At 43.6% G+C, this 27,380-nt stretch overlaps 1 protein-coding gene across 2 annotated transcripts; it reads right to left on the bottom strand.

Moving 5' to 3' along the window:
• Positions 1-238: 238 nt before the first annotated feature.
• On the bottom strand, positions 239-19,704 carry ABHD4 (abhydrolase domain containing 4, N-acyl phospholipase B). 2 transcript variants are annotated; one of them, XM_040416843.1, is made up of 8 exons: positions 19,545-19,643; positions 9,951-10,104; positions 9,185-9,273; positions 7,660-8,032; positions 5,593-5,747; positions 3,967-4,078; positions 3,701-3,887; positions 2,923-3,119 (listed from the first exon to the last, which is right to left on the bottom strand). In XM_040416843.1, exons 3-8 carry the CDS (start codon positions 9,222-9,224, stop codon positions 3,030-3,032), a joined length of 957 nt encoding a protein of 318 aa, XP_040272777.1. In that variant the 5' UTR covers positions 9,225-9,273; positions 9,951-10,104; positions 19,545-19,643; the 3' UTR covers positions 2,923-3,029. The 2 variants fall into 2 exon arrangements, with proteins under 2 accessions (XP_040272775.1, XP_040272777.1); XM_040416841.1 differs by lacking the exon at positions 9,951-10,104 and having other exon boundaries at positions 239-3,119; positions 19,545-19,704.
• Positions 19,705-27,380: the final 7,676 nt, after the last annotated feature.

Genomic DNA, 27,380 nt, shown 5'->3' with positions numbered 1-27,380 from the left:
TTGGATGGGCTTTTCAAAATCCTAATGCCTTTCGGAGAGAAAACCTGCGCAAAACAAGCTTTTTCTTGCATGGAACTGTTGCACATTCCACACCTGACGACTTTAGACACTGCCAAAAACATTGTAGATTATGGGCTCGTTTACATCATATTTACAGTCCTATGTGAACAGACTTGGAAACCAAGTAATAGTGTCTACCACGTTCAGTTGGTATAGTTACATGAAGAAGACAACTCCATATGATTACAAGGACTTTATTAGAATACATATTAATAGAAAGTTAACAAAACTGTACAATGCACCATGAGAACTGGAGAGAGGTCTCTCGGTATTACAAATATCACAATTATGCAATACCAATAACATATATCGCTTGTGGAACGAGTAAAAGATCACCTTACCACCGGCTTTGTACTGCATATTGTCACATATCAAAATATATCAATAACTTATTATTTCACTTTTAGTATTTCAATTTAACTAATTTTAAGTTAACCAATTTTGTTTACACCTATATCATATTTACAGAATATAGTGGTTATAGTGTCACAACAATTTCTTGAAAAAAAAAATAATATATGTTGATTTTGAGAAAAAAAAATAAAAATAATCAAATCACTTGCAATTAGCTGAGAACCACAAGGGGGCAGCAACGCACAGGTTTTTGCTGGAAACCACTTGTCAGGTCACAATTTGTGGAAGCAAACACTGTGACAAAATCCACAGGAGTAACACGCAGTGCTGTCACAGAGCTCAGAGTTGCATTGCAAACAGACATGCTGTGGACTTCAAATCTACATTGGAGGCGAATATATGCTGCAGATTATTTCAGCAGAACGTAGATGAAATTTCTAAAAATCTCATCCACTTTGCTGGTCATGAAACCCGCGGCAGATTTACCGCAAGCAGATACACAGCATATCTGTGCCTCGTGGAAGATTTCATTCATCCATTTAAAAAGGACCTTTCACTGGTCCTGACGTTACAATATTAGTACCTAGCACTGTAGGGCAGGAGGAGTAAGTGTCGGGGCAGTCATTTTTTTTCAGATGGGCTGCTCCGTTGCCCTGCTGTGCCCCCGTTCTTTTTTGCCACCCTGTATGCTAATTAATAGCATTGGTACAGGGAGGAGGAGACGGCCGTGTTTCTCTAGGGGCGTCTCCTTCTCCCTGGCTGTGAGCTGCCCATTCGCAGCGGAACGCGTCACAGCCAGGGAGAAGGTGAGCGCTACTCATCATGCCCTACACTGCCAGGTACTAATATTGCAATAAAAGGTCCTCTAGAGAAACAATACTTGACTGAGGTCCAAGTCTTCAGATGTAAAACTAGTACTCTCATCATGTATCCTATGAAAGAATATTACTGGCAGTATTTGTGCAGGAGTGAGTAAAAATACTTTAGTGATATTCAAGGCACTCTGGGGAAAAGAAATGCCCTGAGGTGGCGAGCCATCACTGGAGCTGTGTACACTTCAAGATTGCTACATTGTAGAGGTAGGTAATCCAAAGGCCACGGCTACTGGACATCAAACCCATAGCCGCAGAACATCTGAGGTTCTGCAGATACAAAGTATAGATTGGGGGGTGAATGCACTACAAGTATTATAGAGAAAAACTCTATAGACCCCTCAAAGGACTAAAGGTATGAAGACCAGTATATTTCTGGACCACAAGGGTATAAATAGAATAGAAAATTAACCAGGCCTGAAGAGTAAGTTAGATAATTTAAGGTAGCAAAGCCAACAAAAATCATCTTACTGTCTGTGTGCTAACACAGTATCTATGAATGCAGTAGCATAGACATTAGAGGCAGCCTAAAGCCCTGTATACAAAGAACTGGCCAAAACTATTATATTAACAAAAATGACTGATTGCTTGCCTGCTTCCTAAGATGTAAACCTAAACCGGTCAACTGGAGTCTGATTTAAGCAAGCAACCTTCAAAGCAGGGTTACAAACTGTAAGAACTGGTTTAGTGAACTCGTCAAAAAAAAAAACTAAAAAAAACGGAAACACTTGGCAAACTATGACAACGAATGGCACAATCTTCTACCTGGACATTGATTCTTACAGTTACCTTAACCCCCTAACTGTTTTGCCCCAGTCCAGCATCAGCAGTGGGAAAAGTAGCTAACTGGAGGGGGAAGGGCTGCTTTAGATGCAACTGGTCTTGTTTGAAAGCTGACACTCCACACTTTCAGACTATACCAGAATGCAATATGTTCAGGACAGGGGAAGATATCGCTGATAGAAATCGGGATGCTGTGAATGCAGCTGAAAGTGAAAGTAAAAACAGGTTTTATCTGCGATTATTCCTGACTTCATTTCTAACAGCGATTTCTTCTCTGTTGCTTGGACTTTAGCTGTCATTTTGGTCTTGTATGAGAGCCAAGCCTGGACTGTCAGCTTTCAAACAAGACCAGTTGCATGTTTCTAGCTGCTACCATTCAGGAGATATCAGCAGCTAAAGCAGACCTCCCCCTCCAGTTACTTTTCCCACTGCCCGAGCGGGACTCGGGCAAAACAGGTGGTTGAAGAGGTAGTTCTATCAACATTCATGGTGAGCCCCTCAGATTTGGGGACATCTTTTCAAGTACATTACAAATTCTTCATTCAAGTGCTTATGTTCTGTGCTTCTATAAGTAATGTGGGGCAGAATAGAAGGACAACTGAATATTTATATTATAAATCAGTATTGTTTTGCATGTTAAGCACTAGAAAATATAGATGGCACCTTCCAAAAGGTAGAACATTCTGTGCTCTGGGTCTATATATTGCCTGTATATCAGTAGTGAGGGCTCGAATTTCTACAGTATTTACAGTATTTCACAAAGAGGAGCAACCCACCGCTCAATAAGACACAGCGCTAACACGTAGTATAGGGGTTGGTGAATGTCACCAATAATGGGTGCCAATGCTGCGGAGGACATTAATATGGCACTATATTATCTAGGTCATAAGCAGACAGGTCACTGTAGTCTGTTCACTGTCTTGAGCCTCGGATGTTTTATGACGTCCATAACGGATGGTCTTAATCCACTGTCTCACAGATCTCTTCAACTACAGCATTGAAGATGGTTGGTTGATCTGCATATACATGATGAGAAGCACCTTTGATGGCCTGGGGAGAATGAATTAAAAAGAAATGATTTCAATTTAGTCTCAAAACCTAAGTTCAAAACTTACAAACCGGCATCATGCAATATAAATAAGGATTACGCCTAAGATTGAGTAACTGTAATGTGTCCATGCTGAATTGTTCTTTGTTTCGTAGGTCCATAATTTCATAAAAACATCTCCACCATCAACACCTCAGAGTAGGTCATCAATACCTGATTTTGGGGGAGGGGGTTCTACTCCTTGTACCCCCGCTGTTGAAAGGCGTCACAGTGCTTGCCTAAGCACTGGAACAACACTTTCCCCCTGCAGCCAATCACTGGCCTCTTCGAAGCCTGGATAAGGCCAGTGAATGGCTGCAGCGGTCAACTTGACACTACCGCTGCAGTGGGTAAACAAAGCCTGGCTGGGAGAAAAGGATCAGTGGCACTGGATCTGCTTGGTAAACACTGCTCAATTCTTTAGGCTTTTCCATAGCGCTGTCTGGATTCTTGGTAAAAACCGGACAGCACCTTTGAAAATCGATATTAGAAATACGGCTCCAAACACAAATGGATATTTCATCATTTCCAAGTTAACTCTTACCAAATTGTTCACGTAGGAATCAGGTCGGAGCAATTTGGCCTTTTCACCTGAATTTCGATCAATCCAGGTCTCCGCTCCATAGACAAATGTGATGGGGAGGTCTTTTGGGATTGCATGAAGACGGGACATCATGGGACGCTTAGCCCAGCCAAACTTTTCCATCATGGTTTTAAAGGCACTTTCACCACTATGAAAAAGATGAAGGCATGAGATGAAGAAGCAAAAAAAAAGTCAAGCATGATAACACGAAAGGACGACCACGTTACCTTGGAGTTTGGGCATTGCAGTGGTATATATATTCCATGATGGTATCATCTTCAAAGAACTCTTCAAATTTCCTCTTCAGATCTGGACGAAATCTCTGCACCAGTCTGGGACCTGGTGGGTGACAGTTTTATAAGTTATTGCTGTTTCAACAAAACTAGAAATCACAGAAAGCCATTTCTCTGTGAAGACATTACAGAAGACGGGGCTGAGATGCAATACGGCACTCCTGAGATGCATACATGAACATAGTCTCTGCTTGTCCTTGATAGGGTTTTTCCACAGGTAGAAGTTATGGTATATCACTAGGGTATGACAGTTGGGACCTTTATGACCACTAGAAAGAATTTGTTGCAGTGCTAGTAAAGGACAGTGGCCACGTTGGATTACCCTCTATACAGCACGGCTCCCTACCGTTTGCTGTACAGGTTCTCTGCACAGTGCAGCTTCCGGCCAAATGCCACTTTCTTCTAGGAATCTCACAGCAGTGAGACCTCCACTGATATTGTGACAATATGCCACAATAAATATTTAAGACTGTCCATGAATGTTATTTCTGAAGTCACAAATCATCATGGTGGTGTGTGGAGGTGGTAAAATGACCTAACATTCTTTCCAAATGTGCTCCTGATTTTTCAGATGCAGCAAAAGTGATAAAATCCAGTTTTCAGAACTCTACATGCTGTATGCTAGTGACCTGTGAAGAATCATTTGGGCGATCACACTTTAAGGGCTCATTCAGACGGCCGTATGCTGTCCGCAAAAATGTGGATAATTTTTTTTGCGGACAGCTAAGCATGTCCGCAAAAAAAACAGATTGCATTCCGTTTTTTTGCTGATCCATAGACTTCAATAGGGCCATGTCCTGATTTTCACTGACAAGTATAAGACATGTTTCATTTTTTTTGCCGAACCCTGCAATGGAAGAAAAGGACCCCATAGAAGTGAATGGGACAGCATCTAATCCGCAAAATAATGCATCAGCATCTAATCCGTGGTCCAACCTTCCCCTTCCAGTCTCTACTGACATGCCCCGGCCGCTGTAGTCACCACTAAGCCCCACAATTGTTGTGCATGTTCCACTGCTTTGTAGTTTCTGGGCATAGGCAGTGCAGTGAGGCGTACTGTGATGGAGCTGGGTTGGACCTAAAAAAAAGCATGAACACCCAACTGACCCTTCACAGGCTATTAGCATATACCGTGCAAAGTTTTAAAAACGGATTGTAACACTTTTGCTGCACCTGAAAAAACAGATAAGGGCACGTTCAGAAAGATTATCAGGTCACCTATTACAGCATGGTGGTTTGTTGAGGGTGGTAAAAAGACCAAACAGATTCCCTCTAAGAGCAATGTTTTCTGGGAAAAATATGCAAAATAGTTCTCAAGAAGGAAGAAAACTGCCCAGTGCCTCCCATAGGTGCTTACAGAGTTAGCTGTGTCCAACACTTGAAAAAGCCTTAAAACCTAACTTGGGTTATCAGTAAACCAGAGACATCCGTCTGCACACAGTGCCATTCATGCGCCTCGCCACTACCCAGGGTTCTGCTTCGCTGTGTAACTTAATGGTTCTTAAACGGGGCACTCACCCCAGGGCACATTTAGAAGATGAAAACAAAATGTGCACTCACCCCAAGGTCCTGCTGCTCTGACAACTGCCAAAGGATTGGATCGGCCAAGAACTGTAGCCAGGGCTTTCACCCAGGCTGGGGGAGAACGCACCTCATTGGGGTCTGTAGGTAGAACAGGGAAGCCCCAGGGATCAACGAGAATAAGATGCTTCACTCTGAAGAATAAAACAAAAGGGATCAGTAAAAACTGGAAAGCTGGAAGCCATGAGAAACTATATCTATCAAGATGTTAGTATAATGCATAATATAACCCACTCACTGCAATGTATAAAAAATCCAGATCAGTCAAGCATGGAATGAAGTATCTGGAGGATCTACACCGGCATTATAACCCTCTTCAGCTATTTCTATATAACTATATACTTATATAAAGATACCAATTACAGTAAGACCTTTGGGGGACTTAACTTTTTTTCAGATTATTTTTACACCACATTTTCCTTTAAAATGGAGTTGTACAACATACTGAAGAACAGGAATAAATCCAGCCCGATCTTGACATAACTACTACTTAGACCCAGCAGCTTGGTCACATAGTCATGTTTCCAGGAAAATACTGAAACCAAAGGGAAGTGCAGCAGCGCCGCGACCTTCGCTGCCTGCACATCACTCATATATAAAGTGATCACCAAGGCCGAAATGTCAAAACACGGTTTCTGCCTTCTCTTGTGGATTCCAGGCCGTCCTTGACAGATGGTCACCTGACCCACGGCTACATGAACGTCAAGCAGCCATCATTCTATAGTCTCTTAAAAGACACAAAGCTGTACATTAAGGTCGCTAAAAAGAACCTATCCCCTCTCCTGACGGGTCTGTTTTACTAAATAACTTGCATTCCACATGTAATAACAATTCTAGAAAATCTATTTTTATGACTATATTGTGCCATTCCATTATTATTCCTGCTAGAAGTTATCAAAGAATTTCTGGCAGTCTGCAATGAAGGTCCAGATGGGCGTTACTAGTTGTGTATGTGTCCCTGTACAACCTGACACGGGCAGCACTAATTGGAGAGTGTAAGACTGGGTGCTGATTGGTAACACCCATCTGGAACTTCATTGCAAACTGCTAGCAATTCATTCATAACTTCTAGAAGGAATAAAAAAGGAGTGGTACATCATAGAGAATAGGAAGTAGTTGATAAAACAGACATGACAGGAGAGGTTACAAGTACTTGTGGTGGTCATTAACATGTTAAAAGGAACACATTGTAAAATACCATTTCTATGAGCTCTATTACAGTGACGGTATTCGGGCGTTGATGGATACAAACACGTCCATCAGTGCTCGTTTTCACAGGCCAATTACAAAGACCAAAGCAAAGTGAATGTGGGAGGAATGATCCCTACTTCAGTGGTTCCTCCCTCATTCAGTTCAGGGAGATGTGCTGCGGATAATCGGGCATCTTTCATCCTGATGATAGATGCCAATCAGGAGACAAATGAGCCCTGGCAGATTGGTGGCACGATTATGCAGGTCAGTTATCAGGGAGGAGCAATCCTGTGAATACTTGTTCCCAATGATAGGCCTGAAAACCATTTGGTGTGATAGGGCCTTAAAACAGGGGAAATAAACATGCAAGCAAACGTTCCTGGAGATCTGAAGAGGTGGGAGACAAATCGTGATCACAGGGACAATGCCACCGAAGAGTACTACAGCCAGTGTCTCTCATCATGAAATAACAGGACTGTATTCACCTTCTCAGCAAATGCTCATTAGGAAGCCTTTAGGCTTAGGCCTAATTCACATAGTCAGTGTTTGATGAGTGATTTCTATCAGGGATTCACTCAAAACCAGGTAAATCCTTCCATTATACCTTATCTCTGTGCATCCTCTACTCCTGGTTTTGGCTCACTGATGGAAATCACTGACCAAACACTGCCATGTGAACGAGGCCTCTTTGTCCCTTTAAATCAGGGTGGATTCCACTGAACGTCTATGCTCAGTATGAGCAATATGCTCAAATATCAGCTGCAGCAAACATAGCCTCTTATCTTTTTTCCACCTGGGTTAGAGAAGTAGATTGTGTTTAAGGTAATTCAACAACGACCACAAGTTCTTACTCACCTCTCAGGGTATTTCATGGAATAGGATGTTGCTAGAAATCCCCCTAAACTGTGGCCCAGAAGAATCATGTCCTTGATTCCCATTTCCTGCCTCCACTGCTCAATGGATGAAACAAAGTGCTCTTCTGCTCCCTCTGGATCACTGGGGAAGTTTGGTCGAGAGCTGCGTCCAAATCCCAACAAATCAAAGGCATGAAGTGTCCGGCGAGCACTCAGAGAGTCTATGTTCTGAATCCAGAGGCCCACTCCTCCACCAAATCCATGAACCATCACTAGTGGAGTCTTGTCACGAAGCTCGGGGCTCACTGTCAGTGTCCAGATCTTGTTTTGATCAGGCAGGGAGACATAGCGAGCAGAAAATCTGTTCCGGATACCTAAGTATGTGAGAATATGCCTAATGAATAGTGACACAAGGAAAACACAAGTTGCTTTCTTGGCATATGCCTACTTTTCCCAACCATATAGTTAGAATTTTTTTCATGCAACCATTTTCTTAAATGGGTGTTCCCACAAAATAAGGTGATGGCATATCCCTAGGATATCACTGTTGGGTGGTGGTCCAAGTGTTGTGATCATCACTGAACCTGAGAATGAAAGATCACTTTAATGGGAGTTGAGCTAAACAACTTGGCATGAGCACTACACTTTGGAAGTCTTCTGCTTCCAGCTCTATCCACTATTGGGTTTCCGTGCCGGTAGCTGGTGAAAACGGCTTTTGATCGAGAGGGTCTGGAGTCAGACCCCCAACAATCTGATACTGATAAAGACCATCAATATTTACAGGCTGGAACTCTCTTCAGATTATGCTGGTACAATAAAATAAATAAGTAACAGCTTATAATCTTGATGAATAATATCCTACCATTTTCTGTCTACAGCTCGTATGCAGTCACATGGATCTCCATGGTTACAGACTACAAACAAGCTTTGGGTATAGTCAGATCTTGAAGTAATGTGTTACTCCCTCCATATACTCCTCTCTTACTAACTGTTAGTTATCAAGAAGAGAGGCAGATGAAAAGGCATTTAACCCCAGAGTCAGACTACCCACAAGGTTTGTTTGTAGTCTGTTACCATGGAAGCACATACCTCTGCACTGAAGCTGCATAAAAAAACCTGAACATTTATAATCCTTTAAAAAAAGTGCACATGACCTTTAACTTTTATCTATTATCCACATATACAAAGCTCCTAAAAAAGACTAATCAAGTGCTGTATAAAACACATCTTAGTTATGGACTGACGGATACGTGTATTCGGAGATGGCACCATACAATAACCATAAGTGTACCCACAGAGATACGCAACAGAACCCAACGGTACATGATTGGGAGTCCAACTCTGTTTTTGCAATGTATTTGGAACTCTGTATCAGAAAAAAAACAGAGCTTGGATTGTTCTAAAGCTATACTGTATATTCTACATAGCATTCTGATGATGCCCCTTCGTTCTAGCAATCATGGTGGTCACGGTACCACAGTAGCTTCCAGCATCATAAGGACTTGTTATTGACAGGGGTTCCTTACATTGAAGAATCCGTGATTCCACAGCTTTTAATTGAGACATAGAGGTCGGGCACCAAGATGGGATCCAGCCAGTTAACCAACTCTGAGACCTGCGACAATTGGAAAATAAGACATGGGTTTTACGGAATCAGATTAATACATTTCATTTTCTCTGAAGTCCATATCATACTGTCATTGCATAAACTGATTGATAACATTTCCTAGTCCCACATGAACCTCCATTTTCCTGGCATATAAGCCAAAGTGTGAAGGTGAACAGAGCCTTAGCTGGCAGTGAAAAGCCAGAGTGGACATGCAGCTCTGGAGAACACAGGGTGACCTCAGTGGAATTTTTTGGTAGATGTATACAAATGTATGGCCAGTTGCATATGTCGGGACTATACATCTGGTGTATATGTTACATGTACATTACACTGCAGTCCTTCAAAGCATTCCTGATAATAAGTCATATTACAAATTTCCTTGTAAGTAAGTGTAGGTCTGCTTTCATATATGCATTCAACATGTCAGATACTATGACCCTTAAGCCATTCAGGTAGTTAGAGGTGCTTGTCCAGGTTTAGAAATGAAGGTCTGCTTTGTCTTCCAGAACAACACCACTCATGGTCACAGGCTGGTTCTATTATTGAAACTTAAATGACCAGAATATGTATAATCATGAAATGGCGATGTTTCTCTGCAAAATAAGCAGGCCCCTTTCTAATCTTGGACAATTATTTGATCTCTAACTTACCTCCCCCTACGTCATGATACTACCCTCACTTACTCAATTATACAAGACTGTACAGTGATTGTTCTCTCCCAAGGCCCAAGACCAGCACACTCATCTGAAAGTCTTTGTTCTCTACCCAGCCCAATAGCACACAGATATTCAGGAGAAGAGTGAGAGAGAGAGGTGCTATGAACCTAGTCAAAGGCACCTGAAAGAAAAGGAGAGGAAAGAGAAGAGTAAAATGTAACAAAACAGTGACCCCATTAACACTGCCCCCACAAAAACAGAGCCCCCCATTAACAGTGGCGCCGCAGAGGGAAAAAAAATCTGAGGCAGCCACAATGCTCCTCAGAGATTATGTCCTATATACTATAGGGGTCTTAGTGCTGAGAACCCCACCAAATCAGTAAGTGACAATATTAACAGTGAAGGCCAGAGTGTCTACATCAACAGTGGAGGATGTAGCTGAACTAGAGCAGGTGCAGAGGAGGGCAACCAAGGTAATTTAGGGAACAGGTCTATTACACTACCAAGAAAAATTATCAAACTTGAGTTTGTTTAGTCCGAAAATAAGACAACTTAGGGAAGGTGTTCTTACAATGTACCAATATATGAATGGACAGTACAGAGATCTTGCCGATGATCTTTTTATACCTAAGCTTGTAACCATGACAAGGGGATATCCTCTATGTCTAAAGGAAAGAAGGTTTCACCATCAGTATACACAAGAATTCTTTACTGTAAGAGCAGTGAGACTGTTGAACTCTCTGCCTGAGGACCATGTGATGGCCAATTCATTGAAAATGTTCATGAAGGGTTTGGATTAGAGATGTACAAATCGATTCATTCTTCAAACTTCTTGAGCTGTGGGTTATTATCCTTGATCAACCAAGCATGTGTGTGTTCTCCCTGGGGTGAGGGAAGTAAGCTGTTGCCAGGTACCTCTGGCAGCCACTTCTCCTCCGTGAGAGCCAAGGATTGGGCATTTGGGAACTTTGCAGCCAAATAACCCCAAGCAGATGAGAAGAGTCAGGACAATACCATATTAGATGGTCAGGTGGTCCTGCTGAAATTGGTGGATTTGGCCAGCATGCATCTAATGTGTATGGCCTACTTAAAAGCCTGTCTCTGACCCAATTTACACAATAAGTGATAAGTAACACCGAAAATGTCTGCTAGAAAACACTGCAAAGGGTGAGGTGCTCTGTGAAAATCCAACACAATAACAGATTTGAGCATCTGCAGCATACCCTGAAATCCACACCGATTTTTTTTTCCGCTTTCTCAACCACATGCAAATATACTGTATTGTAAATTTCGGCCGATTTTCTGGGCAGAATCAACAGGCTATACCCAACACTTCTGAAGGTGGCCATAAAACATCAGACGTAGAAATTCTAAAACAAATCTGCCACATGTGAACATGCCCTAACTATCAGGCCCTATTTCCTCATTAAAGGGGTTGTTCAGTGGAAAGATACTGATAAACTATCCTGAGGATAGGTCATCATTATGAGATTGGCAGGACTTCTGGAACCCCCGCGGATCAGCTGCTTGAAGGGGTAGCAGCATTACTTGTGTGTCATCTCCATTGTATCAGTGGCACAGTGTAATTATAACTACTTGTTCCAATGGAGGGGACGTGCACGGGTTAGAGCTCTGTTCACAACACGTTTCTGGCCTATGTCAGAAGAGTACGCCTGCACAGTTGTATACCGTAGACTTTACACTCACTGGCCTAAACTGAACAGGTATGAGCCAGAAGGGTATCCACTTGGCAGGTTTACATCCAGAGGGTACTGTGAGCACTGCAGCATGCACAAATGATCTGCCTGGTAAACTGAATCAGTGATTGTGCAGGAACTGCTAAAATTCCTTTACTGGCTGAGTGGCTCGCGCAAATTTGTTGATGTGTTTTGATGTCATTGCGCGTTCGCCAATACTCACAGAAACAATGCATGCGCAAGATTACCAAGGCTGCGCGAGATATGCGGCCATCTTAATCTGCCGGAAGAGGGAGCGTCCAGAGGTGTGGGAACACTCTCTCAAAAGGGAGAATTCATTCAGATGGACAAATCAATTTGTATGGATCGATTTGCTCGTCCCTAGGATAACAGTACAACAGATCTACTGTTCTCCTGACAGGCCTAGATAAAGACATCCACAGAAAAGCACTGTACTTATCAGTGTGATGCTCTCATGGGGTCACTCATCCTCCTCCTCTCTCTCTGGTCTGACTCCAAAAGTCAAGGGAGACCTTTTACCATGTTAAAGGAGAAAGTTAAAGTGTAACTGCCGTTCTATTTTTATTTGTGTAATGGATAGGGGCAGTGATGTTAACCATTTTTGTAATATACTTTAATTACTGAAATCGTACATTTCTATTAAAAAAAAATAGCTCTAAAGTGGCCCATTTTGAGCCTTAGCAACACCCGTCGGCCTTCTGTTTACATAACACAGTCAGTGTTAGCAAGTCTCCACTGTTATGTAAACTGATGACAGACGGGTGTTGCTAAGGCTCAAAATGGGCCACTTTAGAACTATTTTTTTACTAGAAATGTACGATTTCAGTAATTAAAGTATATTACAAAAATGGTTAACATCACTGCCCCTACACATTACACAAATAAAAATAGAATGGCAGTTACACTTTAACGACTGGGACAGAAAGTACAATACATGGAGTGACTTCAAAAAAGATATTTTGAAAAAAAAAAATCAATATGTGATAAAACCATTTTGATGGAAGTGTCCCTTTAAAGAATGTAAGCAGATATAATAAGTAGTCACCGGGTAATAAATGGGGCGGAACAAGGTGACTGATAATAATGTGCTTGCCATCACCTGCCCTGCCATCAGCATCATCATCGATCACACGCTGAGTCACCATTGAGTTGCTAGAATAGCAGTGCACAGAGTTCAGGTAAGGTTAAGCTCACACTACAGTCGTGGCCACAATGCTCTGTTAGATCCACCACACTATGGATACCACCAGCACCCATCGAATCTTCTGACTTACAATGGGATCCGTCAAGTTCTGTCATTCTGTTAAATCTGCCGAATGGAGCCTCTGACAGGGGTGTGAACAAAGTCTAGCTTTTCTACTGGACAACTCAAACACCAAGGAAGGAGCGCTCTAAACACCTTCATGGGTCAACCTTACACGTTGCTATGTTATTTAGGGCTTTTAAAAAAAAAAAAAACATTAGTTTTTATTGAAATTCCATCAAGTATACATAAGGCAACATTCGATTTACAGGTATCATGGTATTCTTTTCAATTATACAGATTACATCAAAATGCAGCGGAAATGAAAAGACATAGAAAACTGTCTAATAACCTGAGGGAATCGAGATGTCCGTTCTTACATAAATTGTAGTCTTTGCTAACTAATAGCTAATATGGCATTTTTCAGACAGTACTGCGCATCTGATTAAGAGATAGAGAAATCAATCAAAGGGGTTTATAAAAAATAGAAGTGATCCAAACTTCCCATCAAGATAGATATTGACGTGACACGTTGAAAGCCGAGGTGGACATCCTTTCCTACCAGCATTGTTCATTAATGGACTGTAGAATGTTTGAGACGTGTATAGGTGTTCTTGTTTTCCAATTGGCCGCAATTTTTTGTCGCATAGATATGCATGCATGAGAAACTATAGTAGAATGTAAAAAGGAGAACTGTTCTATACCAAGGGATAGAAGAGCTAAAGCTGGGTCTGCGGCAATTTGAAATTGGCATATATCGGATAATATAGAAAAAAATCTGGTGCCAAACTTTCTTTATTAATCCACATTCCCACCACACATGCATATATGAACCAATTCCACTGTCACATCTCAAACACACATCTGATGTGTGGGGGAAAATACGTGACAGGCGGCACGGTGTGAGGTACCATCTATAGAATACTTTTCGATGAGTTTCCAATTGGGATATACACTTGGAAAATTTGCATACAGAGGTAAGAGCAGATTGCCGTTGATCATCAGTAAAGCTTGGATTTAAATCATGGTGCCAGTGGTCTTTAATTTTCCCCAATTTCTCCCCTTCCTCCATTAGCAAATTTCTGTAGCAAAAGGATATGCTGTGGGAATTGGAGTTAGGATTGGAGATCCATAGCCTTAATAAAGGACAATTAGAGGATTGAGCAATGGGAATCAACCCAGAGCTAAGCATATGTCTAAGTTGCATGTACAGGAACTACTCTGAGGATGGCAGGTTCTGTTTGGCAGCTAAAATGTGGAATTGATGTAGAGTAGGAACACTCAAATCTTTCAAGAAGTGGAGGCCTTTCTTGGACCAGGGTAATTCTGAGAAGTTAGGAACAAACAACTCAACAATAGATATAGGGATATCCATTCATTCTATGGTGTCAAAACATCTATGGAAGGATGGGTTAGTCCACAGCAGTATCACAGCTGAAATCGGGGATGTTAATTATGGAAAATTGTTGTGGAACCCAAAATATAAAAGGGAAAATAAGAAAGTTCGAATGCTGTGTTCCCTTAATAGGCCAAGCTCAATCTGAACCCATTTTTTAGAGACATCTCCAATCCACAATTGTTTCAGTTGGGCCAGTGTCACGGATTTATAGTATAAAGACAGAGATGGGCAGTTCACCCCACCCTGATGAATATGGGAAAACAGGATGTCCGCCTTGACCCTCGGTCTCTTCCCACCCCACACAAACCGCATAAGCAAGTTTTGCAAGGTTTGGATATAGGAGATTGAGATAAATATTGGTACATTTCTAAGAATATATAGGATCTTTGGTAGAAGAACCATCTTGGCCACAGCAATCCTCCCCAACCACGAGATGCTAAACAACCTCAAGGAGGATATTTTATTCTTAACCTCCTCTAATAATTCAAGAAAGTTAGTTTGGAACATTGTGGATGGTGGATAAGACAGCACTATTCCGAAATATAGCAAGTCAGTTTTGACCCATTGAAATTGAAATTGTGTTTTCAAATTTCGGAGTACTTTATGGTCTATATTCATCGGTAATATTTGTGATTTAGTCACATAAATTTTGTAATAGGAGGCTTCGCTAAAGCAATTAATAATACAACGGCTGCAATCAAGGATTGGGAGGGATTGGATAAGCTTCGAATGCTTTCCGTTAGGGGTTCCATGATCAAAGCGAAAATGAGAGGGGACATGGGACACCCTTGTTGGGTTCAATTCGTAATGTTCAACCTAGAGGATAGAAAGCCCGAAGTATACACTATCACATTGGGAAAAGAATAAAGAGCTAGGATGGCTACAAAGAAGCTTCCTTGAAATCCAAATTTTAATCAAGTAGCTCTCAGAAAGCCCCAATGAACCCTGTCGAACGCCTTCTCCGCATCCAAAGATAAGAGCAGAAAAGGCGTTCCACGACTCCATATTATATCCAGGAGGTCTATAAATCTTCTGGTACCGTCAGATATCTGTCTATTTTTCACAAATCCAACCTGGTCATTATTTATTAAAGTAGGCAAAATATCTACCAATCTATTGGACAATAATTTAGAAAAGATCTTGAGATCAGAATAGAGTAATGATTTGGGGCGGAAATTTGCTGGAGTGTCGGGAGGTTTGCCTGCTTTGGGAAGTGTGACTATTAGGGCAGAGAGCATTTCCTCGGGAATGGGATTGCCTCCAAAGAATTGCTGGAAACATCCCTTCAGGTATGAAGAGAGGATCGGGAAAAATTTCTTGTAGTACTCATTGGTTAACCCGTCTGGCCCTGGTGATTTGTTTAGTTTGAGAGAGGTTATTACTTGAGTGATTTCATCAATATGGATATCTGCGTTTAATATATCTAATGGTTCTGACGATAATTAGGGAAGAGAGATTTTATTCAGGAAGGTGTTAATTATCTCTTCAGTAGGTTGAGGAGTATCAGCGTCTAGGGCGAGATTATACAATTTAAAGTAGTAGGAGGCAAATTCATCAGATATTTATTGTGGATTCATAATTTTCTTACCTGCTCTGCCATATAAAAAGGGGATCCTAAGATTTGGCAGATTTAGCCTTAATCCTGTTTGCTAAAGATTTATTAACTCTGTTTCCGCAATAGTAATACATGGATTTGGATTTGCGGAGGTAGAACTCAAATCTGGATTGCATTAACGCATGTACGGCTCATATCTTACATTTTCAATTGGGTTGCAAAGGTAATTTTGGGAGATTTTTGGTTCTCACACTCTACTTGTCTAATCTGGCCTATGAGTAGTTCAATCTTTTGATGAGTATTTTAGAAAGATACCCCTCATGAACGCTTTGTGAGCCCACCAGATCGTGGACAATGAGACCTCATATGAGTTATTAAGAGTAAAATATTCCTGCAGAGCGGTGCGGAATAGAGGTAAGTATTCAGGGTTATTCAAAATGGAATTATTCAATCTCCACGGGGCTCGCGAGGGAGAGTATTGTATTGTAGGTTAATGAGTATAGAGGTAGGGGCATGGTCGGACCAAGTTATGGTTCCGATATCTGATGAAATTATATTTTGTAGTAGTCTTTTATCCACTAATACCATATCTATGCGGGAGTATGAGTTATGGGGGCTTGAGAAAAAAGTCTTTCAGACACATGGAATATGCAATAACTCTCTTAATGAGAGGTCTCTGTCCTTACTGTCCAGGGGTGTCTTGTCAATCGTAGGGTCAATAGCTTTATTATAGTCGCCGCAGTGTATAAAAAACCTGTGTCTAATTGGTGTCAGTTTGTTGAAAAAGGGGTGATGCTAGCCTTTAAAGGGCTTCTACCACCAGAAATACCGTTATGTAGCTGACTGGCATTGGCGATGCGCTAATGTCAGCTCTACATAACAGTATGTTTTTTACATTTCTCCCTGCAGCCGTTTTTGTAAAAAAAGCACTTTTATAATCTGCTAATGAGCCTCTAGGTGCTATGTGGGCGTAAAATCAGCACCTAGAGGCTCCGTCTACTCACCCTTTATCCCGCCCAGGTCCCCTGTTCTGCCCGCCCCATGATCTTTAGGCAATAAATTAGTTTCCTGCGCACCTATAAGGCTACTTTCACACTAGCATGTTTGCTGGATCCGGCAGGGTTCAGCAAAAACGCTTCCGTTACTGATAATACAACCATCTGCATCCGTTATGAACGGATCCGGTTGCGTTATCTTTAACATACCCAAGACGGATCCGTCATGAACTCCACTGAAAGTCAATGGAGGGGACGGATCAGTTTTCTATTGTGTCAGAGAAAACGGATCCGTCCCCATTGACTTGCATTGTGGGTGATGACGGATCCGTCTTGCTCCGCATCCCAGGACGGAAAGCAAACCGCAGAGTTTGGTTTGCTCTCCGGTAGGAGAACAGAATGCATTTTGGAGCATTCGTTCTGTTCAGTTACGTTTTATCCCCATTGACAATGAATGGGGACAAAAGGGAAGCGTTTTTCCCGGTATTGAGACCCTATGACGGATATTAACGCTAGTGTGAAAGTAGCCTAATGTCACAATGTAAGTTAGATACTTCTTTCAATATCAATACTTTCTCCATCTCAAGCAGCAAACCTTCTGGAGACCTACAAAAGGATTGAATACATTTGTAGGTCATCAATAATGTCTCCAAATGTATTCGAACGTCTACAAAGGTCTATGAGAGTGGAGCCTAAAGTGCTGGATAAAAGCATCATTAAAGGGCACATGTCAGCAGATCTGTACTATGACAACGGCTGACCTGTTCCATGTGGACTTGGCAGCTGAAGACATCTGTGTTGGTCCCATCTTCATATGTGCCCGTATTGCTGAGAAACATCAGGTTTTACTATATGTAAATGAGCCTCTAGGAGCAACGGGGGCGTTGTCATTACACCTAGAGGATCTGCTCTCTCTACAACTGCCAAGTCCCCTGAACTTTGATTGACAGGGCCAAGCAAACAGGATGATGGCCTTGCCCTGTCAACTAAAGAGGTGAGGATGTGGCATTTGAGAGACAGCAGAGCCTCTAGGTGTAATAACAACGCCTCCATTGCTCCTAGAGGCTCATTTGCATATATTAACCCTTAGGCCTCTTTCACACGAGCGTGATAAGAAAACTGAAGGTTTACAAACATCTCCTAGCAACCATCAGTGAGAAACGTATTGTATCTGAACCTGCTTCCGGATGCCATGCGTTTTTCACTGAAGACCCATTCATTTCTATGGGGCCAGGGCTGCGTGATAAATGCACAATATAAAACATGCTGCGATTTTCACACAACGCATAAGTGATGCATGAAAATCACCGATCATGTGCACAGCCCCATAGAAGTGAATGGGTCCGGATTCAGTTCGGGTGCAATGCGTTCACGTCACGCATTGCACCAGCGCAAGAAACGTGCTCGTGTGAAAGGGGCCTGACCCTGTGATTTTCCATTTTTGCGTCTTCATTTTTCACTCCCAGTCTTCCCATAGTCCTAACTTTTTAATTTTTCCATTCACATAGACTTATGAGGGCTTATTTTTTGCGTGACAAGTTGTACTTTCTAATGCAGTATGGCGCCATTTACGGTTGCGTAACATGCAGTGGGAAGCAGAGAATTTTTATTTTTTTTACACCGTACACTATGTGGTACAATTGACCTGCTATCTTCATTCTCCAGGTCAGTACGGTTACAGCGATACCACACTTGTAGAATTTTTCTTGCGTTTTAATACCGATTTTTTTTTTAAACCTTAGAGAATTTTTTATTTTGTTTTATCACCATATTCTGACCCCGATAACTTTTTTGTAGTTATGTGTACGGGGCTGTGTGAGGGCTCATTTTTTTGTGGGGCGATCTGTACATTTTAGCGATACCAATTTGAATTGTATGCAAATTTTTTTATCACTTTTTATTTTAAAAAAATTATTGGGGAGTCGACGTGAGAAAAAATGGCGAATTAGCTGTTTATGTTTTTTTTTTTCCGTTACGCCATTTGCCGTATGCCATTAATATTGTTATATTTTTATTGTATGGGCATGGGAGTGATTTGAACTTTAATATTTTTTTTTTTATATTTGGAAAAACTTTTTTTTTTTTACTTTTTTTAGGTCACTAGGTGACTATAACTTATCTAAGGAAACTATCCTGGAGATCTTTGCTTCGTATGGAAAGGACAACACCCAAGTGCCACTGGGACTAAAGGAGTTATCATCGATAACCTATCCTTATGAAGGCTGCTGCCCTACACGTCCCATTGGAGTCCGGCTGTCATGCTGTCCATGACCTTCTCGAAGCCCTCACCTCAGGGTCCTTAGATGCTGGACAACATGCCATACTAGTGACGTCACTTCTCATGTGTGGGGACCGGGGGGTCGGTGAGGGTGACCATGGTCCATGGTTGTCCTAGACAACCCTAAAGGATAACTTGTGTAATTCACCCCATACCACCTGTGGTCTGACCCCTCAACTACAACCTGACGAGGGGGCAGAGCCCTAGAATTACGCCCTGGATAATGAATAGTCAGTATTTACAGAACATTACTGGTCCATACTATCACTAATCAGGAGTGCCTCCAAAGCATGCTGGGAGTTGTAGTCTCCCAGCTCTCACTGTACAGCAGGACATAAGCCACCTGTAGCTGCTTACACAACCCAAGTAGAGGAAAGGCCTCGCCAGCCCAGCGCCGCTACCATCAGCAGCCCGTCACCATGATGGCACTTACTGCTCCTCCAGCTCCTCGGCCATCACAGGATCACGCTCCTGGAGTCTTGGCATCACACGACAGGGACAACAGACGGGCTGTCACCGGGACAAGCGCTGGAAAACTACTAACAAGGAGGCGGAGGGGAGGGGGAACTAAGAAGGCAGGGGGCGGAGACTCCGGGACGGGAATTGCGAAGGGGCGGGGTTATCGGCGTGCAGGGCGTGTCTAGGAGCCGACCGCGCCCATAGATGACGCCCACCTCAGAGAGGCCACAGTACATGTGAATTGTAATGGATGGGAGAGGGTGGGGTGTACCATCGCCTGAGAAGAACAGGGGGAGGGGAAAGTTACACAACTTTGGGAGGGAGGTTTCGTGTGTTCTGCTCTTTACATCATAGGCTGCTGTGGAACCTGCTGTGTCATGGTGAGGGCTGAATCTTGGCTCTAGAAGTACAGGCTCTAGTGCCCAGTACATGCAAATCTGAGGAGAGAACCGCCAAAGATGCCTCTGCACATCCCCTGTGATGGCCAGGACCCCTGTCCAACCATCCCACTGTATGTGAGGGGCGCTGCCGGCATCATTCTGATTGATGATACAGATGTAATAAATGTGGGTTAAAGGTCACATGTCAGCAGATCTGTACTATGACACCGGCTGACCTGTTACATGTGCACTTGGCAGCTGAAGGCATCTGTGTTGGTCCCATCTTCATATCTGCCCGCATTGCTGAGAAATAGGAGGTTTTATCATGGTGCCATATTCAACAATAACCTTTTAAATAATTAATAATACAACACAAACTTCAAATGGATGAAAAGGCCGCGGTCTTTATTAAATTCTTGGGGGTTACATAACTCAACCACTTTAAACCAATATAAAACCATATTTAATAATATTAAAGTCCATTTACTGAATTAAGTCCACCCAGAATTCTGAGCGACTAATCCCCCCCTAAAATGAAACAAAGACCGCGACAATATTCAGGGAGGGCGGGCGGGACAAGCCTCTTCTCTGTTCTTGACACGGCGACTGATCTCCACAGGTACGACACCTTCTTAACCACCTCAGCCCCCATGGCTTAAACACCCTTAATGACCAGGCCACTTTTTACACTTCTGACCTACACTACTTTCACCGTTTATTGCTCAGTCATGCAACTTACCACCCAAATGAATTTTACCTCCTTTTCTTCTCACTAATAGAGCTTTCATTTGGTGGTATTTCATTGCTGCTGACATTTTTACTTTTTTTGTTATTAATCGAAATTTAACGATTTTTTTTGCAAAAAAATGACATTTTTCACTTTCAGTTGTATAATTTTGCAAAAAAAACCGAGATCCATATATAAATTTTGCTCTAAATTTATTCTACATGTCTTTGATAAAAAAAAAAATGGTTTGGGTAAAAGTTATAGCGTTTACAAACTATGGTACAAAAATGTGAATTTCCGCTTTTTGAAGCAGCTCTGACTTTCTGATCACCTGTCATGTTTCCTGAGGTTCTACAATGGCCAGACAGTACAAACACCCCACAAATGACCCCATTTCGGAAAGTACACACCCTAAGGTATTCGCTGATGGGCATAGTGAGTTCATAGAACTTTTTATTTTTTGTCACAAGTTAGCGGAAAATGATGATTTTTTTTATTTTTATTTTTTTTCTTACAAAGTCTCATATTCCACTAACTTGTGACAAAAAATAAAAACTTCCATGAACTCACTATGCCCATCAGCGAATACCTTGGGGTGTCTTCTTTCCAAAATGGGGTTACTTGTGGGGTAGTTATACTGCCCTGGCATTCTAGGGGCCCAAATGTGTGGTAAGGAGTTTGAAATCAAATTCTGTAAAAAATGACCAGTGAAATCCGAAAGGTGCTCTTTGGAATATGGGCCCCTTTGCCCACCTAGGCTGCAAAAAAGTGTCACACATCTGGTATCTCCGTACTCAGGAGAAGGTGGGGAATGTGTTTTGGGGTGTCATTTTACATATACCCATGTATGGGCTGAAAGAAAAAAATGAATGGCACAGATTTCTTCATTCGCATCGATCAATGTGGATGAAAAAATCTCTGCCAAAAAAAGAAAAAGGAGGGGAAAGCCGTCTGCCAGGACATAGGAGCTCCGCCCAACATCCATACCCACTTAGCTCGTATGCCCTGGCAAACCCGATTTCTCCATTCACATCAATCGATGTGGATGAATAAATCATTGCCGGGATTTTTTTTTTTATATATACAAAGTGTTTGCCAAAGTATATGAACACCGCCACCTCCTCAGCTCATATGCCTCGGCAAACATATCTTTTACTGCAGAGGAGAAATCTCGTCTTGCAGCGCCGCATACACCGACTTGCGGGTAATCTGACAGCAGCGCAATGCTTCTGTCCGAATGCACATCAGTGCTGCAGCTGGTCGATCGGTTGGTCCACCTGGAAGGTAAAAAAAACAAAACAAAAAAGAAAAAAACCAGGCCGCAACGCAATAAATTTATTAACTTTTGAACAGAACATATAAACTTTTTTTAACTTTTTTAACTGAACGTTAACTTTTTTACTTACCGGTATTTTTTTTTTTGTTTAGTTTTTTTTACCTTTATAGAACAAACCTCTCCTTCCCCATGGGACAATGTGCAAAGCGCAAATCGCCCAAAGATGTGGCGAAGTACGTTATGCACTTTATCCCAGGTGAAAGGAGAGGTTTGCAGCAGCTGTGAGTAAAAGGGCCCTAATAGCCCTGTGTGCCTGTCCTGTGAGATGCAATCCCTATGCTAAGTGTACCTGTGTGTGGTACTTCCGGAAACACTCACCAAAGCATAGGGCAGGGTGGTCAGGACAGTCAGGACAGAAATAGCGGGTGTCACGCCTTATTCCACTCCTGCTACAGACACAACATCTTTTTCGGGGTGACGGTTGGGTTGAGGTACCAGGAACGACACTGGGGAAATGTCGCTCGTGTAGACGGCTAACTACACTGGTGGATGGGGCCACGGAACCTTCTGGATACAGGAGGTTCTCAATGATCTCTTCCTGGAATTTGAGGAAGGATCCTGTTCTCCCAGCCTTACTGTAGAGAACAAAACTATTATACAGCGCCAATTGAATTAAATATACAGACACCTTCTTATACCAGCGTCTGGTTCTGCGGGAAACTAAATACGGAGACAACATCTGGTCATTGAAGTCCACCCCTCCCATGAGCGCATTATAGTCGTGGACATAGAGGGGCTTTTCAATGACATGGGTTGCTCGCTCAATTTGTATTGTCGTGTCTGCGTGAATGGAGGAGAGCATGTAAACGTCACGCTTGTCTCTCCATTTCACCGCGAGCAGTTCTTCGTTACACAAGGCAGCCCTCTCCCCCCTTGCAAGACGGGTGGTAACGAGCCGTTGGGGGAAGCCCACGCGACTAGTTCGCGCGGTGCCACAGGCGCAAATCCGTTCTAGAAACAAATGCCTAAAGAGGGCCACACTTGTGTAGAAATTGTCCACATAAAGATGGTACCCCTTGCCGAATAAGGGTGACACCAAGTCCCAGACTGTCTTCCCACTGCTCCCCTGGTAGTCAGGGCAACCGACCGGCTCCAGGGTCTGATCTTTTCCCTCATAGATCCGAAATTTGTGGGTATAGCCTGTGGCCCTTTCACAGAGCTTATACAATTTGACCCCATACCGGGCACGCTTGCTTGGGATGTATTGTTTGAAGCCAAGGCGCCCGGTAAAATGTATTTGCTCGGGGGTATACAAATCTGCAAATTTCTGGTTGAAGTGGTCTATGAGGGGCCGAATTTTGTGGAGCCGATCAAAAGCTGGGTGGCCTCTGGGACGGGAGGTGGTGTTGTCGCTAAAATGCAGGAAACGGAGGATGGCCTCAAATCGTGCCCTGGACTTAGCAGAAGAGAACATGGGCATGTGATGAATCGGGTTCGTGGACCAATATGACCACAATTCATGCTTTTTAGTTAGACCCATGTTGAGGAGAAGGCCCAAAAAAATTTTAAGTTCGGAAACTTGGACTGGTTTCCACCGGAAAGGCTGGGCATAATAGCTTCCCGGGTTGGCGGATATAAATTGTGTGGCATACCGGTTTGTCTCTGCCACGACTAAGTCCAAGAGCTCCGCAGTCAAGAACAGCTCAAAAAATCCCAGGGCCGAACCGATTTGAGCCATCTCAACCCGAACTCCAGACTGGGCGGTGAAAGGGGGAACTAATGGTACGGCTGAAGTTGGTGACTGCCAATCAGGGTTTGCCAGCACCTCAGGGATTCTAGGGGCTCTACGGGCCTGTCTGTGCGGTGGCTGCGACGGGGTAACTACTGCACGTGCCACCGTACCAGCTTCAACTGCCCTTCTGGTGCTCGCCACGTCACCATGTTGTACGGCAGTGCTGGTACTAGGTCCAGGGAGGGCTGCGCTGCTGGTGTATGCCTCACCACGTGATCCGGCAGCGCCAGCCCCACTCTGCTGCTCTTGAAGCGGATCCTGCATAACCTGTGGTCTAGCGACACGGGGCCTGGTACGCCTGGTGCTATCAGGGACCTCCACCGCCTGATCGGGCAAACACTGCGTTTTGGGTGGAGGGCGAGCTAAGGTGACACTAATACAATTATAGATCTGACCGTGATCAGTTTTGATCACTTACAGATACTATAAAAGTACAAATGCTGATTAGCGATACGCTAAACAGCGAATAAGTGACTGCGGTGCGGTGGGCTGGGCACTAACTCACGCTAAACTACCTAACCAAGGGGCCTAAACTATCCCTAAAACCTAACAGTCAATACCAGTGAAAAAAAATAAGTGACAGTTTACACTGATCACTTTTTTTCCTTTCACTAGGTGATTGACAGGGGTGATCAAAGGGTTAATTGGGGTGCAGGGGGGTGATCTGGGGCTACAGTGAAGTGTTTGGTGCAACTCACAGTTCAGTCTGCTCCTCTGCTGGATCCAACCGACGAAAAGGACCAGCAGAGGAGCAGAGAAGCCATTTAACAGATCATATTTACTAATATGATCTGTTATATGGCTTGTGATTGGATTTTTTGAAAATCGCCAGCCTGCCAGCCAATGATCGTTGCTGGCAGGCTGGTGACGAACTTGTTCTTTAACTTTTGCCGGCCCGCGATGCGCATGCGCGGGCCGGCTTTGAGCGAAATCTCGCGTCTCGCGAGATGACGCGTATATGCGTGACTCTGCGCAGCGCTGCCACCTCCGGAACGCGAATCTGCGTTAGGCGGTCCGGAGGTGGTTAAATAGGTAGCTTTCCCGCCGCACCGCAACGCTAACCAATCCAGGTCCTAGATAAAAATAGAACAAGGCCCAGCAACCAGACAGCAACAGATTTAACCAATAATAATCACTGACCCTTCAGCCAAACGGACCAATCCTGAAGCTGCCCGGTATCCAACTGGCTTACTTCACCTGAAGAAAATAATCAGAGACACAAAGGGAAAAGGGAGGGGGGGGGGGGGGCAGAAAACCCAAAACCAATAGTACCATATGTTTCAATGGCACCATGAGGTGCAAAGCCTAATCAGGCCATGCCCCTATCAATATATGCAAATCAGCCTCTAAGAGCAACGAGGGCGTTACCATTACACCTAGAGGCTCTGCTCTCTCTGCAGCTGCCACGCCCTCTCCACTTTGATTGACAGGGCCAGGAGTGATGACCTTTCCACTGCCTCGTCCTGTCAATCAAAGTGGAGAGGGCGTGGTATTTACAGAGAGAGCAGAGCCTCTAGGTGTAATGGTAACGCCCCCATTGCTCTTAGAGGCTGATTTGCATATATTAAAACTTCCTATTTCTCAGTAATACGGGCACATATGAACATGGGACCAACACAGATGTTTTCAGCTGCCAAGCGCACAGGTCATAGGTGACAGATGCCCTTTGAGGAGACTTCTGCAGTCTGTGGACATGGAGGGAGATTTATCACAACTGGTGTAAAGTAGAACTGGCTTAGTCGCCCATAGCAACCAATCAGATTCCACCTTTCATTTTTCAGAGCTTGTTTGTGACTAAGCCAGCATCACCCCCCCCCCCCCCCATCGTGTCACACAAATAGGCTTCCTATGAGACAGATTAATCGTCACACTATGGACAGCACGTGGGGCAATCTGTGTATATTATGGTACTGTACTAGGAAATGAGTTGGTCAAACATTTATCAGGACCATGTATAAAATAACCTAGTTACCCATACTTATCCCTCACCTTCATTTTCAAGTGGATATCTAGAAACATACAAAATGCTAACACGCATGTAGTCCTACTTGGTTGTCATTACAATGGTGGTAATGGGTTTGTATATCTCAATATAAATTTGGTCTGTTTTGCAGGGCGGTATTTGTCGCTAGGCACTGTAGGGCTAACCTAGGGAGCTACCGCACCAGGAAACAGGAAAATGATTTGACCACGTGGTGCAGACCAGGTGTCAGGAATTAGGATTTCGATCTTACCTGGTTGATAGAAGGGGCTAGCCAGAGTCTCTTCAGATTTGCAGCGTGTGGGCCACCGATGTGTACCTGATGTCCTAGCCCTGTGATGGCTATCCTCCGGCACTCCAGCTGTGGTAAAACTACGACTCCCACGATGCACACTTGCTTGGCTGTTCTCAGAACTCCGTAGAAAAGAATGGGGCATGCTGGGAGTCGTAGTTTCACCACAGCTGGAGTGGCGGAGGTTAGCCATCATTGTGACCTAGACCAATCCTTGCTGCTGGTTCTCAGTCAGGATGGCGCTAACAGGGCATAGAGCCACAGTGTTCACCACTAGTAAGCTGTCTGAACTGGCCGAACGGAGTCCCGGGACTGGCCACCTCTCCAAATAGAACAGAAGTAAGGAGGATGGGCCAGGTGGCTTCATTTCCAAGTTGGGAAGCTCTCTGCCGTACGTCCATGCATTCAGGGGAGAATCAGTGGCAGGAGAAGGTCTATGGATCAAGGTCATTGGATGGCTGTAGGGCAAATGGCAGTGATGGGACTGGACCAAGCAGCATCCAGAGTCCAAATAATGATTGCTCACTGTTTATTGTTCTTCAGGTGGGAAGTCATGGGGAGCAGTCTGCAAGAGAAGAAGTAAGGAGGGAGCAGTCTTTGGGAGAGAAAGGACCATGAGGAGCAGTCTATGTGAGGGGGGGGGACAATGGAGAGCAGTCTGTAAGAGATCGTCTGACATTCATTTGCTGCTGAGCCAATCCAGCGGAGAGTGAATAACTTGCGCCACCACACTCAGCCAGTCACAGAGCAGGCTGTCTCTCTCATGACTGACTAAGCCATTAGGACCACACGCAGCTCACTATCAATGGCTACCATACCATGGTCTTGGGTGATCATCATCCTCATGTCAAGAGGGTCTCTACAGCATCAAAGGAGAAGTCTGCAGCAGAAGTCTCCAGGACCTGGACAGAAGTGACAGCCTCCAGTGTTAAAGAGGACCTTTCACCAGTTTTTACTTTATAAAAGCGATACCTCACACTGTAGCCCATGTTCCCTAGATGTCATATCGCAAATTTTTTTCATGGTATGCTCCTCTGTTGTGCCGCTGTGCCCCTCCTTCTGTTTAGGCACCCTGTATGCTAATTAGTATCATCGGAACAGGGAGGAGGAGACATCAGCTTTTCTCAGTGGGCGTCTCTTCTGTCTGGCTGTGGCGCTGTCCAATCACAGCAGAGCGCGTCACAGCCATGGAGAAGGTGAGCTGTTTTTTCTCAATGGCTGTGACGCGGTCCGCTGTGATTGGACAGCGCCACAGCCAGACAGAAGAGACGCCCACTGAGAAAAGCTGATGTCTCCTCCTTCCTGTTCCGATGCTACTAATTAGCATACAGGGCGCCTAAACAGGACGAGGGACACAGTGGC

This window comes from Bufo bufo, chromosome 2 (genome assembly GCF_905171765.1).
Source record: "Bufo bufo chromosome 2, aBufBuf1.1, whole genome shotgun sequence".
NCBI classification, from domain to species: Eukaryota; Metazoa; Chordata; class Amphibia; order Anura; family Bufonidae; genus Bufo; species Bufo bufo.
This window is presented reverse-complemented; position numbering and strand designations above follow the sequence as displayed.